At 38.2% G+C, this 18,061-nt stretch overlaps 1 protein-coding gene across 2 annotated transcripts in view; it reads right to left on the reverse strand.

Moving 5' to 3' along the window:
* Positions 1-249: 249 nt before the first annotated feature.
* Positions 250-18,061, reverse strand: part of pcdh17 (protocadherin 17) — a 78,205-nt gene continuing 60,393 nt past the window's right edge. For both annotated transcript variants that reach the window (XM_051913064.1, XM_051913065.1), the window contains one exon: positions 250-2,488. In XM_051913064.1, coding sequence (XP_051769024.1) covers positions 1,788-2,488 — 701 coding nt within the window. In that variant the 3' untranslated portion in view covers positions 250-1,787. The remainder of the gene's footprint in view (positions 2,489-18,061) is intronic.

The raw sequence follows: 18,061 nt of genomic DNA on the forward strand, positions 1-18,061 counted from the left end.
TGAAACAAACAGCATGTTCTTCTTCTGAATCCTTCCAAACCTCTGCAGTACATGTGACCTTAAAAAAACTAGACAGCATCACTAAACGTTCACAAAGGATTTGTTTCTGCTCATCAAATCGAAATAGAGCAAAAGGCTGGAAAAAAAAAAACACTTGCAGTGAACCCAAACAATGGACATTTCTGTAAAATTAGCTGCCCATAAAACAGTGTTGGTTGGTATTGTAAAAAAAAACTAAGCAAACTGTAGTCGTGTGTGGCTGTTTTTTAGTTTTGTTTCTTGTAGACAAAAACAAGTTGCTCAGCAAGTAGTGAACATGTCATGTAAGCAGTCTTTTCCAACACGTGTTTAAAACAACATAACCTGTCCAAACGCACAGCAGCGAGGCGAAGCAGAAAGCGAGAGCGGAAGAGTGAACCAAGAATGAAACCGAATGGAGATTAAACTCATAGAGTTTGACGACTACTAAGGCATCAGTTGCCAAGTACAATATAAGCCCATGTATATTACAACACAACCATATATTAATTTAATAAAATACACAATATAGCTCTTGTACACGTAACAATTTGGCTCAAATGCACAGAAACTGCAGAAAAATCAATAAAAATATGTCGTTTTGATGTAAACACATTAAATTGAATACATTTTACACATTAAAATGATTTTGTGTATAAGTGACAATGTGAAGGGACATTTCCTTTTTTAAAATCTTTTTTTTTTGTTGTTGTTCTTAATGTAGTTTTTCTGAAATCGAAAACAGTGTCCTTTGCAGTTTAATAAATATCTTCAACCGCATTTTCATCCTGTGCGCTCCCTCATTTTTTTCTGAGATTAATGATTTTTCCATCTTTTTTTACAAAATGTATAAATATTTTCATTGTTATCTGGACACTATACATAAGTTCATATATTTATATATATTTATCTATATGCATATATAGATATATCTTTTCACAGTTGAGGAAAAATGTCCCTAATATACAAGAGAGTGACTGTTATAACTTAACGTCAGACACGTGAAGAGTCACTTTAAAAGTAGTGAAAAGTTGAAGACAGATGATCACAGAGGACCAATAAAGTGAGAGTAACAGGTTCACCGTTCTGGAATGTTCCATATGTACGTATACATGGGGGGAGGACACAAGTTTACACGTGACTAGAAATGACAGGTGAAGAATGGTTACATTTCATAATCAACCCTCCCCACCCCGCCCTAAAGATTCAAGGCCCCACACACAGAGTTTGCTGATATCTGTTGCACTTCTTATGCTGATATTACAAAGCCGATAAAAGTTAAAGAGAGAGTCTCTGTCTTGGTGTGGTCCAACCGTTCTGGGGCGTCCGATGCACCCCGAACCCTTTTGATTTGCGATTGTCATAAACCATTTTCGTCCACCCGCTTCCCCTCCAAAAGTCCCTGGAGGAGAAGGGTGGGACGCTCCATCTTGCGGGTAAGTGACAGAAAGACGTCACTGTAAGAAAGAGTTTGAAGCTGGTGGGCACTTGAAGAAGAAGAAAAAGCTCGCAAGAAGCCAGAAGCAGCAACTTCTGCAACTCCAAAGGAATTCCCTTGCCCCCCCCAAAACACAACACAGCGTCCAGATGAACAAAAGCGAACAGTTTTTTTGCTCTTTATGTTTTTTTTTTTTTTGTCAAGATATTCAAGTACGCATGTTTTTTGTTCTCACAAAACGTCCCCATCTGCGCCGCACTCTCTCGGAGAGCGTCTCGACTTGGTCCATGTTACCGCCGATGTAGTTTCTTATGCTCGCTCAAAGTCCGTTTTACTTTCTGATGGGGGTGTTTTCGTTTCCCCGACAATCCTGCAGGAGTTTGTCGATGTCTCTGACCACCTGGTCTGCGTCCATGGTGCCTCGGCCCATCTCTCCTCCGCCCTGCTCCAAGACGCAGTCCATTTCCACTGCCGTCTCCTGGCTGATCCGTGAACGTGCTTCAGCCAGGACTTTGGCCACGGGGTCAGAGGGAGGCAGCGTGGAATAGCCCTGCTCTTTGTTCTGCTTGTTCGGGGAGATGTACTGTCCGTCTGGGGGTCCGTAGTGGCTGGTGCTGGGCTTGCCCTCTGCTCCGTCGCCCATGCCTTTGGCCGAAGAGCACGGGGAACCTGTACTGCAGCCTTTGGTGGGACTGCATGAGGCAGACGGGACCTCCTGCAAGAGAGGGCTGAGGGCACGTTTGGTCTTTAGGTAGGGTTTAACATTCGCCACCAGGATGGTGTGGTCCCGACGCTCCTTTCCAAATGTGCAGAAAGTTTTTTTGCCGTTGGGGTTGCAAACAGTTTCGTAAGTCTCGGTCTCCACTGCGACCGCTTCCATGCCGGCAGGGACGAAGAGATTGGTGCGGTAGTCAGAGCCCTCGGCTTGGGGAGTTCCTGCTCCTCCGGCCCCCACGGGAAACTGGGGCATCCAACAACGGTCAGAGTGACCCAGCACTCGACACTCCTCTGTGCAGTTCACACAGTCCTCCTCTGGAAAAAAAAGAGAGAGAGAAAAAGATTGATTTTGCTGGAAAATCAACAAAACCATGTGGAAATCCTGACTAATTTTGGATAATTAAGTGAAGTAAAAACATCACAGATGAAAGGTAATTCAACTAAATGATTATTTTTCACAACTGAAAAAATCTGTCATCTGTGCAAAAAACATCTTGAGATAACATAACACTTGAGTCAGTGTTTCAGCAGAGCTAAATCACCAGAGCCACGTCAAAAGAAATGACATTTTACCTGAGTTGTGAATCTAAATTTGCAGTCTAAATTGAATTTGGTGAGATAAAAAGACACTATACCCGGCACAATGAACATTCATATTCAGAACAACCGATGTAATCTGATACATGAACAAATGACTCTTTTGAGCTGGTGCTTTTAATGAATCATTCAAAAAGATATATATTATTATTATATACACTACCACTGGGGTCAACATTTCACAATATTCCTATTTTTACAGTTTTTAATTTTTAAAAAAAAAATGCAGCCTCTGTGAGCATAAGAGTCTTCTTTCAAAAACATTTAAGAAATCTTACAGACCACAAACTTCTATATACAGTACATACACACACACCACAAACAATCTAAACAAAGTCATGAATTATATAAAAGGCTTTCAGAGGGGAGAATGGGAACTATCTGGCTAAATAAGTGCGTTTTCCATGAACATGATCAAAAAGATGGCAAAGAATCCGCCCGTTCCCCACCATCATGCTCATGGATTCTACAGTACATCCTCCCTCTCTCCTCACCCTGCCTCTCAGTAGAACAACAACAGCTCAGTTTTGGCAAAAAGTGTGGCGCTGCTATCATAAATTTATGTCACTGGGCTTTGAAGCTATCCCAAGGCAGCCCTGCCATATCACAGAGCCAAGTGTCTAGTGCGGCACTGCGCGCGCGCGCGCGCGCGTGTGTGTGTGTGTGTGTGTGTGTGTGTGGCTGTGCGTCTTCCCTCCTTTCATCTCAGCTCAGAAGAAACCACATTTTGGATTATTGTGGGCTGTTCTGATGGTGTGTCAAATGGGTCCAGGATTGTGAAGAGGATAAAAAAATAATGTATTTTAAAATGGGAAATGAAAGAAAGGGTGAAAAAAGGGAACAAAAGGGAAAACATGAAAAATGAAAGTTAAAAAAGCGAAAAGGAAAGCACAGCTGCTGTCCTGTGAATATAAATGATCAGAGAGCTCAGGTAAAGCTGAGACCCGGGTCTTGAACATACGCTGACCTCACAGACAGGGACCCGTGCCATCGGTTCTATGTGCTTTTGACTAGAGATGTGCAGTGATTTGAGCAGAAACAAACAAAAGTTTTCCATCCATATTTAATAGTTTGATGATGTCTGTCTTTTGGGAGACGAAAACATGGAAATACAAACAACCTCATGAATTTATGAGAAGAAATGTTTTCAATAATCTAGCAGTCATCACTCACCCATTCAAGACCCCATAAAGTGTCTTGGAATAACAGATGAGATCGGAAAATGACTAGTGCAAATGCTGGAATAATCTTCATTTGTGTTATTGATTTCCCGAACTGTAAGTCCCAAAATATTAATCTCTTCTTCACCTCAAACCAGTTCATGATCAAATTAGAAACTTTTTTCTTCTGAAAATGTCATTTTTATCTCACTCTTCTCCTTTGTTTCTTGCTCTATTTCACGTCGCTTATGTTTTCTTTTCTTTTTTTTTTTTCTTTTTTTTTAAATGAACAATGGGACACAGTAATTCATGACAGCAGTGTGATTTGGATCCAGATAGTACTCTTTCTCCGTGGAAAGAAATCACTTCTCCTAATTCAGTGAAAGTGCATCAATTGTCAGTGCTAAAGTGTTCATAGCTGAATTGATATCTGTGTTTACTTTCACAGAAGTATAGTCAATTGGTTTTCTTTCTTCACACGATGAGCAAGGCTCGGCGTGTATAAATGATGACCACTTGACCTTATTATCATCATTAATCATATTTTAAATTGCTCTTTCAGATGTTTCTCTGCTAAAGGCCAAGCCATGTCATGAAAAATGATCCTCTGCAACTCGGTCCCTATTGTTCCTGATTTCACTGTGTGTGTGTCTAGCCAACAAAAGCCTATCCCTGGGGGTCCGTTCAGTTTGTTTCTGGTCTGTGGGGTTTCTGCTAACCTTGAAAAAGTTTTCAAACTCCCCTACCCATTCTCAATGGTAACGGTACACTGCACCTGCCTCTCCTGAGGTCAAAATATGTCTTTTTAACAAACACACACACGGACATCTGCGGTGCATCTGTGGACCGAGCAGAGAGAAAGCTACCCGAGAAAGTTGAGCGGGCCCAAGACCGAGACTAGGGGGACACCTAGGGTTTTGCGCCATTTATGATGTTTGTTTGTGCATTTGGAGGGTCGGCAGGCTTGTACGTCCTCAGGGACGCTTTTTGCAAGAGTGTGTGAGGACAGGGGTAAGTACCACATAAGAGGGGAGAGAGAGCTTGACATTTAGCATGTGGTGCTCTTGTGTTGTGCAAGAGGAAGATGAGGGCTAGTCCTGAGTGGCACAAACTAGCATGCATGACAAGGTGAGGAAGAACATGCTGTCCACTTTAAATAATGAGATCTCCCACGCACACGCACATGCACACACATACAAACACAGAGAGAGACTTCAGAGCCGCATAGGCTTTGAATCCGAGCTGTTTTGTTAGTTTTTGCAGCTGTTTATCTTCCCTAAATATGAATTAACGTGGGTATGCATGCTAAACAGTGTAAGTGTGTGTGAATATCTTTCTGCCTCGCATTTTAATATCACTTTTAGATGCAGGAGAAGCAAAACAAACATTTACAAAACTGTTCAAGTTTGGGGTCAGTTTAAAAAAAAGAGAAGAAATTAATATTTTATTCAGCAAGGATGTGTTAAATTGATCAGAATTAGACATTTATAATGTTGCAAAAGATTTTTTCAAATAAATCCTGTTCTTTAAAACTTTTTATTCATCAAATAATACTTATAAACAAATATTAAAGGGTTAGTTCACCCAAAAATGAAAATTCTGTCATTAATTATTCACCCTCATGTCGTTCCACACCCGTAAGACCTTCGTTCAACTTCGGAACACAAATTAAGATATTTTTGATGAAATCCAATGGCTCAGTGAGGCCTCAATTGACAGCAAGATAATTAACACATTCAGATGCCCAGAAAGCTACTAAAGACATATTTAAAAAAGTTCATATGACTACAGTGGTTTAACCTTGATGTTATGAAGCGACAACTATACTTTTTGTGCGCCAATAAAACAAAATTCAACAATATCTAGTGATGGGCGATTTCAAAACACTGCTTCATGAAGCTTCGAAGCTTTACGAATCTTTTGTTTCAAATCAGTGGTTCGGAGCTTGTATCAAACTGCCAAAGTCATGCCCCCAGTGGTGAACCACTGATATTTTGAAACACTTATGATATAACAAAGCCTTGTTTACTGAAATCACGTGACTTTGGCAGTTTGATACACACTCCGAACCACTGATTCGAAACAAAAGATTCGTCATGCTTCACGAAGCAGTGTTTTGAAATCGCCCATCACTAGATATTGTTGAATAAAGTTGTTTTTTTGGCACAGAAAAAGTATTCTCGTCGCTTCATAACATTAAGGTTGAACCACTGTAGTCACATGAACTGTTTTAAATATGTCTTTAGTAGCTTTCTGGGCATCTGAAAGTGTTAATTATTTTGCTGGCAATGGAGGCCTCACTGAGCCATCGGATTTTATCAGAAATATCTTAATTTGTGTTCTGAAGATAAACAAAGGTCAAACGACATGAGAAGAATTTTCATTTTTGGGTGAACTAACTCTTTAAGCAGCAAAAACATTGATGATTTCTGAAGGATCATGTGACTGAAGACTGGAGTAATGACTGATGAAAATTCAGCTTTGCTGTCACAGGAATAAATTACATTTTAAAATATATTGAAATAATTTTACATTGTATTAATATTTCACAATATTGCTGTTTTTACTGAATTTTTGATCAAATAAAGACTATAAAAAGAATACCGACCCCAAATATTTTGAACGGTGTTTCAAGCAGAAAAGAAAAGAAGTGAAAAACATTGCTAGTAACCAGCTACGCTAAGAAAGCAAATTAGACTTGCCTTCTCCAGCATGCTCAGGACTGACTGCTCGTTCAATGAGCGGAGGCACAATAAAGCATAAATAATCCATGCTGACACATCTCCAAGCAGCCAGTCAGGAGGAACCAATCCTTCAATAGATTATTCATGCCTGGGCGGAACAGGTGACCTTGAGACTTGGCAGGGTCGCCATGACTAACAATAAGACATGTGACACCGGCTGAGGCCACTAATTCGTCGCCAGATACAAAGCAGGAGGCACGGTGTGAATTATTGCCACCCCCAACCCCCGTCACGTAGTCGGCACACAAGGTTACAAGCTGTTTTGGGGACACTTCATTATAACTGTATTGTGTGACATGCCTGTGTTTTCTTGACAGTCCGCGCACAGATCTATATATCGAATGGCTCTTCATGAGCTATGGGCTGCTCATTGGCCACTCTGCAGGAATGTCACATCAACTGCCCAATTATTATCACAAGCAGCACACGCTCTGCTCTGTGCACCATTTACTGGGAATCGCAGACTTCAGTTTCAGAGCGGGAGGCTTCTGCAAGCATAGCACTTGTCCCACTCATCAAGCTAATGATGTGTGTACGACAAATCTCATTTTACTTTGCACACAAAGTCCCAAAGGCAGAGCAGCAACTCGAGATGACGCCATATTTATATGACAGTCCTAACAGAAGGTCACATCGTAAGATATTCACTACTTTCTGGTTTGTTCCCTGCCGCAACTGGAAAAAAGAGTTGAGATGTCATATTATGAATATAGTCACGTCTGAAAGGGTTGCAGGTACTGCATGATTACAATGGCCTTAAGGTCTGACTGTATTCATAATATTAGCACAACCTCTCACATCTTAATTATGTTTTAATTATAATAAAAAAAAAAAAAAAAAAAAACCTGCCTAAAATGAATGTCATGCTATTAGCAACAGTGCTTTGAGATGACTTCGTAAAATAAAGTTAAAATAAAATAAAATATATATATTCTTATGAGATCAATGCAACATATTGCAAAAATATTAAAGTTAAATATTTAATTCAACAAATATACGCATATATGTGTGGTATCATCATAATTCAGTATATAAATATTTAAAATTACAAACATCATACAATCTTTAAAAAATCATTATTTGCCTTTTTAAAATATATTATTTTGCAATATATTGTATGATACAATTTTTTTGAGATCATACAAAATATTCCAAAAATAAATAAAATATATTTTACAATCTACAATCAACAAATACACATGTATATGTATGACATAATCATTATTGAGTTTGCAGTATATTTTAATAAAAAAAATTGAATTGTCATAAAATTAAAAATTGCCATTATTTTGTAAAATATATCATACTTTATTTTTGGACATATATTGGACATACATACTTTATATTTTTTTTCACAATATATTCCAAAAAATTGTAAAAGTAAAATATATTTTACAATCTATAATCAACAAATATACACATATGTATGACATTATATTTTAATGAAAACATTGCAAACTGAATTATGTCATACAATTATTAAAATATATATAAAAATTTATTTTGATTTTGATATATATATATATATATTAACCAAATAGTATAACATATATAATAATATATAAATAACCAAAAATTATATTTATATTTTTGATATATTTTTACTAGTGGGTGCAGGACAATATAGTTCATTTATGTAATTGAGGATAGCAAAATAAAGTTTTTTTTTTTTTTTTGTAATATATTGTATGCTCATAAGAATTTACCAGATGGAGAACTTCCCTCTGAGCCTGGTGGGTGAAAAAAAGAGTGAAAAAGACAGGAAGGAGAATCCAGGCCACTTAAAGAGTTTGAAGCCATTTAACAAACACCTTGCGCTCTCAGTTAAGGAGGAAGCTTTCGAATGCCAGGGTTTCTTTCTTTCCTCACTTGATCTCTCAGAAGAATTTGGGTGGCTGGGTGCTTTATTTGATTCTCCAGCTGGGAAACAAAATGAGCGAGACAGAAAGAGAGACAGATAGTATATTCTGACTCAGTGCATTAAGGCCTCCTGCCAAATCTTTTATTAGCATCTCGTTTTTCAGTCCCGTCGTTCCGTTTCTCTGTGCTCGTTCGCCAGTGACCCCTCCCGATCTCAGCACCGCACTACCATGCAGCTTCCTGCTTCCCTTGGTCCACAGTGTGTCTCGCAGCCAACATCAATTTCCTCTTCTCCTTCCTTCCCTCCCTCTCTCAATCTGCTGTATGCCACCAGCGGGCGCAAACAGAGGTTGATAGTTCAAGGCAACAGTTATAAATCTGCTCTGATCTCATCATTAAGAAACATCATTAGGCCATGAGGTAAAAGGAAACAGTCCATTAAAATCATAGAAAAATAAATTATAAATGATAAATAAAAAAATTACTAACTGCAGACCGAGCTGTTTATGATACTTAATTGGTGATAAAAAAAAGCGATATTCTGTTGAACGTTACATCAAACATTAAATATGATGTTAGCAGCTAGTTTTGCATGTTAGGATTCATGTGCATTGACCTTACATCTAAAAAGGTGTGACATTGGGAGTGATGTCAAGTGAGGGTACATGAGAGGGCACAGTCGCAGTGGGGTGGGGATCGTGAACACAGGCTTTGTGTAGAAAGTGTGATACGGCCGCTCAGCGTGAGCAGGGTAGCATCAGAGCGCTCGCACCTGTGCCCTGGCAGACTGGGGCGCAGTTGGTAGGGGGATATACGTGTGTGTGTGTCGGCCTTGTACCTTAAAGGCTCAGAGGACAGCTGGAACAGGCCTCAAGCCCTTCATGACAGGCTGCCGCCGCACCTGTGTGCATGTTTGTGCGGTTGAACATTTCACCGCAGATCTCTCACTTCTTCTCCGGTCTAAATTGCCGTTAAATATTTAAATATACAGTTAAAAATAAAGGTTCTTGTCGGTGCCGATAGCCTAGTGGTTAGTGCGCCGACACACGGCGCAAATGCGTTCATGGTCACCCGAGTTCGATTCCCGTCTCGAGGTCCTTTGCCGATCCTGCCCCCTCTCTCTGCCCAATGCTTTCCTGTCTGCTCTCTACTGTCCTATCTGAATAAAGGCACAAAAAAGCCCATAAATCTAACTTAAAAAAAAAAAAAAAAAAAAAAGGTCAATGAAGAACCTTTATTCCGATTCCACAAAAGGTTCTTTATAGTAAAAAAAAGAAAGAAAAAAAAAAACATTCTTTAGGATTTTAAAATGTTTTTCACTCTAAGGGTGTGTTCACACTGTTCACATAGGAACTCTAGTGATTGCTCTGTTAGTGTGGTTCATTTGAATAAGTGTGAACACTGCCATCTGAACCTTATTGAGCATAAAACAATTGGACTGCTTCTACTTCCAAGCAAACTCTGGTGCAGGTCAACTGAAATATGAACACAACACAGACCAAAGACTTCTAAACGAACCAAAATCATGATGTGATGTCACAATATGCTACTATAAAAAGGACAGAATGTTCAAAGATACCTGGTTCTTCTCATCATAGGAGCTATGTCGATCATTATAGTTCTGTGGTCACCGTGATTTTGCCAAACAAGGCATTCCTGTCCAAATATTTAATCATAACCATATCCCTACCCCTAAACCTAACCCTAACCATAACTTATTCCTAAAATTAAAGTGAAGTGATGTAGAAGCAAATAACCCTGGTTGTAAGCCTAAACTTGACATAAAATGTAAACTTATCCCTCAAATCTGATTGGTTGTTTGGAAAGTTGTTCCAGGATCAACAAAGATGTTAATCCAGGATCATGTTGCACTTGCTGAAATCATGTTCACCTTGGTGGTTGGGTACAGGTGTTGAAACCGCCATCTCTTTGCAGCAGATCTTCGTTTGTGTTTGGAACGGACAAATTCCTGGTGCTGTTTTGACTACTTTACACATTTTATAAGCTCTTTTTTTGAGTTCTCAACTGGTAAAAATACCACCATACACTCTCAGAAAAAAAAGGTGCAAAACTTTTACCTTTAGGGGTACAACAGCTTGTCACTGGGGCAGTACCCTTAAAAGGACAACTTTGTATCTTATCAACACCTTAAAATGTGAATTTTATTACTTTAGAGTAGTAGTATGTACATTTAAGGTACTACTATGTACTTTTTATGGGTAAATAAGGTCCAAAAATGTCCTTTTAAGGGTACTGCCCCAAGGGTAGAAGTTTTGGGAGTTTTTTCGGGAGTGTATGTACATATATACAACCAGTGCATTTAGCACACAGCATTGGTTTGGATGTTCGGTAAGTTCTGTCACAAAATAAAAAGTTGTGAAATCAAGTTGAGACCTTATCCTTATGCCTTTTGGTTAGGTGGTAAAAAAATGAGCCAGGGTTAAATGTATCATTTTCTTTTTTGGCACAGACCAAAAGAACCGAAATGCAAGTGTGAACACACCCTAAGAAAAAAAGGTCCTTTTAAGAACTGTTCACTGAAAGTTGGGGAAACAAAAAACATTCTTCAATAGCATCACTGCAAAACCCTCCTTTTGGAACCTTTATTTTTAAGGTGTACCTAGAAGCTGTTTCACCAAAGTTCTTTGTAGAGATCACTTTGATCCATGATAAGTTGAGAGGGTTGGTATGGTGGCAAATACCGATGGACTCCAGGGAGGTTCATCGACAAGCCTCCCGAAAACGGCAAAGGAACGCAGAGACGCTTTAACTAAGCCAATGACAAATGTCTTTCGATCAAACGCTCCTTTTCATTATGCATTCTCAGCCGAGCAGCAGGCAGCTAATGCCTGGTTAAGTTGCTCTAAGCCGAGGCCTCAGGGTAGCCCGCCTCCGGAGTAGACGGCGAAGGAGATGACTCCAAACAAACACACAAAGCCGAATCAATGGCCATTCACACGCAGGACCTCCTCGAAGATGGAAGTTGGTGAAACGAGACAAAAGTGCAAGGGAGAGAATGGGTGGTGAGTGGTTAGCGAGAGATGTTTTTCTCCTGGCACAGCAGGGGCTCAACGCAGGGTTTACGGTCTTTAGCGCTCACCTGCGGGGGAAAGATCTGTTGGCATTTCAAAGTAAATGTGCTAACCTTCACAACACACACATGAAAGGTACTATGGGGGTGGAGGGCCGGGGCTACTTTTATGGATCGCTGGATGTTGCATTTCAACAAAGCGTACTTGCTTGTGCGAGTGTTCCCGTGTGGATTCGAATGGGGTGAAATTAACTCAGTTCTGTGCTGTACAGTTTTGTGTGCTTTGGTGCCTCCCCGAGTGTGTTTATGTGTTGGCTAGCGACTAGTTTCTAAAAGCATAATTGGGCTGCAAAAGAGGACTTAACATCTCAGCATCTTTGATCTCAGTGATCACACTCACACTCAGATCTGTCCTCTACGCTCTAGATGAATTTACACACACTTCAAAAGATTGAACTCACATTACAAAATCTGCTTGAGCACATTCACTGGCATTGTTTGTATTTAAACCAATTCCTATATATATATGTATATATATATGTATATATATATATATATATGTATATATATGTCAATGATGTGACGGGTCATTTTTTGTCCAAAGGCCTTAATAATAATAAAAAACAAAGCTATGACATCCAAAGTATGTAAGGTAGTACAACTACATCTCTTTTATTGAATCCAAAAGGATGTTACTGTATTTAAAATTATGTTTTGCTAAATATAAAGGTATTTTAAATATTTTGAAGTGTCAAAAGGTAATTTGGTTTAACCGTCCAAAGGCCAATACAGCCATTTGTGATTAAAATATCTTAAAATGTAATAAATGTATATATTTTTTATTCTGGCATGATTTTATAACATCATATATCAACATAGTGCAAATGGTATTAAAATTATGTGTAGAAGTCGTTGCTTTGTTATGAGAAAGAATGTCCGGAAAAATGAATTTCATTGATGTCATTCGGAGCAACCAATATAAAGGGAACATTTTGGATCAAGTCATGCGGTCAATATCTTGTGACAGGATGTGACATCATTCAGACACCTGCAAAGGACCACATGGTCGTAAAGCAAACTAACTCTAATCTCTTAACTATTTGAAAAATTCATGTTTTCACCTGCTGAAATATCAGGTCATTTGGTACAACCGCTATAAAACATGGAAAAGTTTGTAATATTTTAAAAACTAAATATAAAATGTTTGCTAGCTATCAGCCTGTTAGCACTGTTTGAAAATATCGTCATTCGGTATAACCAAAAGTGTAATTAGGTAAAACCGAAATTTTGGTTAAACCGAATGACTTTTTTGGTGACAAATTTTGTCCATCTTGTAAAAAATTACAAAAGCAGTGTTAATTGACTAAATTGATTAAAAAAACACAATCTCATTGTTGACACTTACTAAAACGTCAACATTTATTATATCTCCATTATGTTTTTTACACTTTTAAAAACCTTATTCGTCAATGACCTATATATATATATATATAAAAATCCACAAAAAACAACAAAGCTTAAGCATATCAGTGATGCAACAGGACTGCATTCAAAAAATGTCTTTTATGTTGTACTACTGCACACAAAGATGCTCAATCATCAAAAAGTACACTGTTCAATGTCCCGTCTTTCTCCTTACAGCACTTCAGCTACTCATTAACTGATTACATTGCCGCTCTCTTTGTTATCTGATAGAAAGAAAACACATCCTGTCCTTTTAGCTATTTATCTGTATTGACATCCCATATACACCAGCTCATCAGGTGAAGCCTGTGCCTATTATGGTGAGTGTATCAAAAAATATCCAGAAAAATACTGCCTGCCTATTTAAAAATGCATTAAAAGCCTTAAAGAGACCATGTACTCAATATTGGTGTAAAGGACTAATGAGGTTGAATGGCTGAAAGGAAACTAGAGAGAAAGGGAGGTGAACACAAAAGAACTTTTGCACCACAGAGGTGACACGAGGGCAGAAAATGATTTCTAATGACGTGTACCTAAAAAGACCCCCAGAAAAAAATGAAAGCGGATAGAACAGGAACAGAGTTCTATTCATTCACACACACACACACACTCTCTGTGGTATGTCTTTCATGTGTGCTGTAAATATTCAAGAGCCGCTGTGACTGGTGGACACACAGGTGCAGCTCTTCACCTGTGTTTGCATTCAAAAAAATTCAGCCCATTACGAGGCCGCGTGAAAGACGAGGAAATGGTGGAAAAGTCAAAATGAAGTTCTCTTGTGTCGTTTACGCCTTTGTAATTAAGAATGGAGGAAGTCACGTTCATGCTGGGTGAAGTTTTTGTAATATCTTCCTAGCGAGCGTGCCAGTTCAAATTCAAGCTCTCCTTTGGTCTTTGTGCTGTGATTGCCTGTTGCGTCAGCCAAAGTTCATTCTTGGAAAAGCTTGAAAATCTACTGCGGGATTCCACAGGTGGGAAAGAACTGGATAGCAGGTGCACATACACAAACACACACACACACAAACACACTCACACACACCTACTGTGAATCAAGTCCCACTTGCTTCTATAATAAATACAACTAATTACGCTAACAAACACACAAAACGGCTTTTTCATTAATTGTATTAATCTGTTTTAATTTCCCCAAATGGCATTTGTACAGTATTTTTTTTCTCCCTTTCTCTCTTTTTTTCCCTCTCTATTTACCTTTGTATTCTATTTTCTACAATAATAAACTAATGTTAAGCCTGGAAAGCTATGAGTCATCTAGTAATTACAAAAGCAACCCACCAGTTTTTAAATGAAAAAAAAAAAAAAAAAAAAAAAAACAGCAGGTGGAAAAAGGGGACTGTTCCTCACTTGACAATTACTAAATCATCCGGAAACATCATATTAGTGTTGACCAAGGAAGTCTAGAATACCTGAGTTTATAATATAAAGCTAGCCGTTAGCATTTCCATTTATCTTGATCGGCTGCTGCATGACACCACAAAAGAATCTGTCATATTTCCCCACAGGAACCACAAATCACCTGAGATGTAAATGCTACATGACTAATTTAGTGTAAATTTAGTATTTATATACTATTATATTAATATATTGAATATATGTACAGTATCTCACAGAAGTGAGTACACCCCTTTTCATGTGACAACACTGAAGAAATGACACTTTGCTACAATGTAAAGTAGTGAGTGTACAGCTTGTATAACAGTGTAAATTTGCTGTCCCCTCAAAATAACTCCATTAATGTCTAAACCACTGGCCACAAAAGTGAGTACACCCCTAAGTGAAAATGTCCTTTGTGTACAGCAGAACAATGAAATTTATTCAGGTTTGAAACAACTTAAGGGGGAATAAATGATGACAGAATATACATTTTTTGGTGAACTATCCCTTTAAACCTAGCCATACCAGCAAAAGTGTCCCAAACCTTACCCGTATCCCACCTCAATAGCAGCACAAGTGTTTTGCAATACAATAAGTACATGTCATGACCAAACAAAGCTAACTGGCTAATGCTAACCAGGAAAAACAGCCAGTAAACAAGTATTTACATCTCTCAAAGGCAAACAAACGCCAAAACGTTGCCCTACATGAGTCTAAATCAAGATGATTCGACCGGAATGGTGACTGGCAGTAAGCAACTCTCTTTCTAAATCACTTCCTGTAATGTAAATGTCACTCTCGGTCTGCGCTCCTTCCTTCTCCTGCTGTTTTCCCACAATTGAATTTAATATTTTTTCTATGTGTCATCACTTTGTCACTGCGCTGGTTCCCCGGAGTCCCATGCGGAGGAAGAGGATTATACGTCTGTCAATTATCTCTTTTTCTCCGAGATGCAGGCGGATCGCGGCGGCACGGTGAGCTAACTAAACAGCCGCGCTCAATGATGTCCAATCACTCATTACTAGACACAGCGGGTGTTATCTGTACTCGTGTGTACAACTTCACAGTAATGGAGATGGCTTTCACCCCATTAAGTGGCGGAATGGGAGGAAAGGATGCAGGGAGAAAAAAAAAAGAGAGAGAGGAGAAAAAAATCAGGAATCAACTTGAAGAGATAAGGTGTGACCTTTTAATGAAGACAAGTGAACAATAGACAGGAAGATGGAGGAGGGAGATAGAGAAAGGGAATAAGTGAAATCGGACCAATGGATTGACAGACCGAACGCATCTTTAATCCATCTCTCTTATCAGAAAGAGTGCATGTGCGAGAGAAACATTTAATTCTGTAAGAGGATTTGAGTTTCAATCAAGTATTTGATGAACGTAATCATTGGGGTAATTGATCCATTAAAGCCGGCCCTCTCAGTGTGAACATTGAGGGTCATGGGGAGAAAGCTGTTGAATCTCATGAGTGGCTTTCAGTGGGACAGGAAGAGAGCGCAGCCAGATCCCTCTCTATTCACACAGCTTGACACACAGCTGTTCCAGTCCTTTAATTTTGCGTTGGCTTCCTCGCATCTCTCCTAATCTCCCTCTCTATTGCACCGTCCACTCGTTTCGTCCTCATTCTAATTCACAAATTGAGATATTGAAAGTGGCTGAGATGATACATTTAAACTGAGGCTGTCAATTTAATTTAGTGTGATTAGTATAAAAAAATGCAATAAAAATGTTATGCTATTAATTATGCCTCCTGACCCTGTAAATGCTGTAAAAAGGGATTTCCTACCATTTAAGCAATTCAAGCTTGAAGTGACACTTCATGTTTTGTGAATCCACAGTAAGCGATGAGCTAAATTACTTAGGCATCTTAAAAAGCGAAAGATCAATGATACAGAAATAAAGCACATATACTGACTTCTAAAGCTACTATTTGTGATGCCAATTCAATGTTTTTGTTATGCAACGTGGGTTTTTCCCAGAAAATATTAATATACGTAAAACACATTGCTGTTATTTTGATGAATTACTGGCATGTCATATAATTAATTAATTTTGCTAATCCATTAACAGTCCTAATCTACACATTACTGAAAAGAATAAATAAATACAGTTCATTTTAGAAAGGAGATTTTGTAATAGTCTTTGTTTCTGTGATCAAAGCAATTGTGGACTGTGTTGCAATGCCCTCCATCTCTTTAGCAACAGCTGCAGGGCCCCACCATAAGTAAGTGTTCCATTGACAGAAGGGCCAATCTCTGCAGCTGACACCAGGGGTACACACACACACACACACACACACACACACACACTCTTTAATATGTGGTTTACGGGGACTCCCCATAGGTGTAAAGCTTTTGGAATTTTTTTAATTAAAAAAAAAAAAAAAAAATTAGTATATTTTTTAGCTAATTAGTTTATGAGGACATAGGAAGTGTCCTCATGAACCATGTTTATGTTGTAATACGCATGTCATTATACACATTTGTGTCCTTATAAACCATGTATTCAAGAACACACACTGTCCACAGACATGCAGCTTAAGAAAGATTATTAAAAAATGTGAATTATGAAGAAAGCGCATATCTAGGAACTGAGCATCTTGAAAGCCTACAGAATGCAACTGTTCAGGTTCAATAGAGGACTAGACTCCTTGAAATGCTTTCAAGAAGAACTTCAAAAGAGTTACCATGGTAACCAAAACTTCAAAATACAATAATTATTGAAATTACTGCAAATAAATAATATATTTTTGTATTTAACTCTGTTTTAATCATTCACTTATATGGAAGACAGTGGTTTTACTGGAGTATTTTAAACTGGAGCAGCCATTTTGGTAGAATGGTTAACATAGTAAATTTTTTTGAAGCAAAATGAATTGTATTTCTATTCATTGGGACTTGTACACTCTTGATAACCTATTGCTTTTATAAAATGGCAATGTATTAACACTGATGTTCAACTTATAATTAAAAACAATTTAAATTTAATGTAAAACATTATATATTATTATATATGTACACACACACACACACATTGTTCACATGTTTGTGGTTGGTAAGAATTTTTATTGCTTTTATCCTGACTTTGATCGAAAATACAGTAAAACAGTAATACTGCAAAATATTATTATGATTTTGTTATCTATTTTCATATATTTTCAGCAGCCGTTACTTCAGTATACTTCAGAAATCTTTCTAATATGCTGATTTGGTAAAACATTTCTCATTATTATCAATGTTGAAAACGTGCAGCTTAATATTTCTTTTTTTTATAAGCTGTGTTTTTTCAGGATTCTTTGATGAATACAAAGTTCAAAAGAACAGCATTTATTTGAAATTGAAATCTTTTGTAACACTATAAAAGGCTTTACTGTCATTTTTGATCAACTGAATGCAAGAATGGTTTAAATATGAGTTAAAAAAAATCATTATTGAATGACAACAACCGTAAAGCTAAAGCACAAAGCGTGACTGAAGTGAGAGTTGTCTCTTGGTTTAAAGTATCAAGTGTCTGAATCATGGTCCTAACCTGGTTACAAAGCAAAGGAACATGTCTGCCCAGCTCTTATCCTGTATCTCCTGCCTCCACATCCTGCCGCGCTACCAGGCTTAGCATGCTAGCAGATTTCCGTTTCACT

This window comes from Ctenopharyngodon idella, chromosome 11 (genome assembly GCF_019924925.1).
Source record: "Ctenopharyngodon idella isolate HZGC_01 chromosome 11, HZGC01, whole genome shotgun sequence".
Classification (NCBI taxonomy): Eukaryota; Metazoa; Chordata; class Actinopteri; order Cypriniformes; family Xenocyprididae; genus Ctenopharyngodon; species Ctenopharyngodon idella.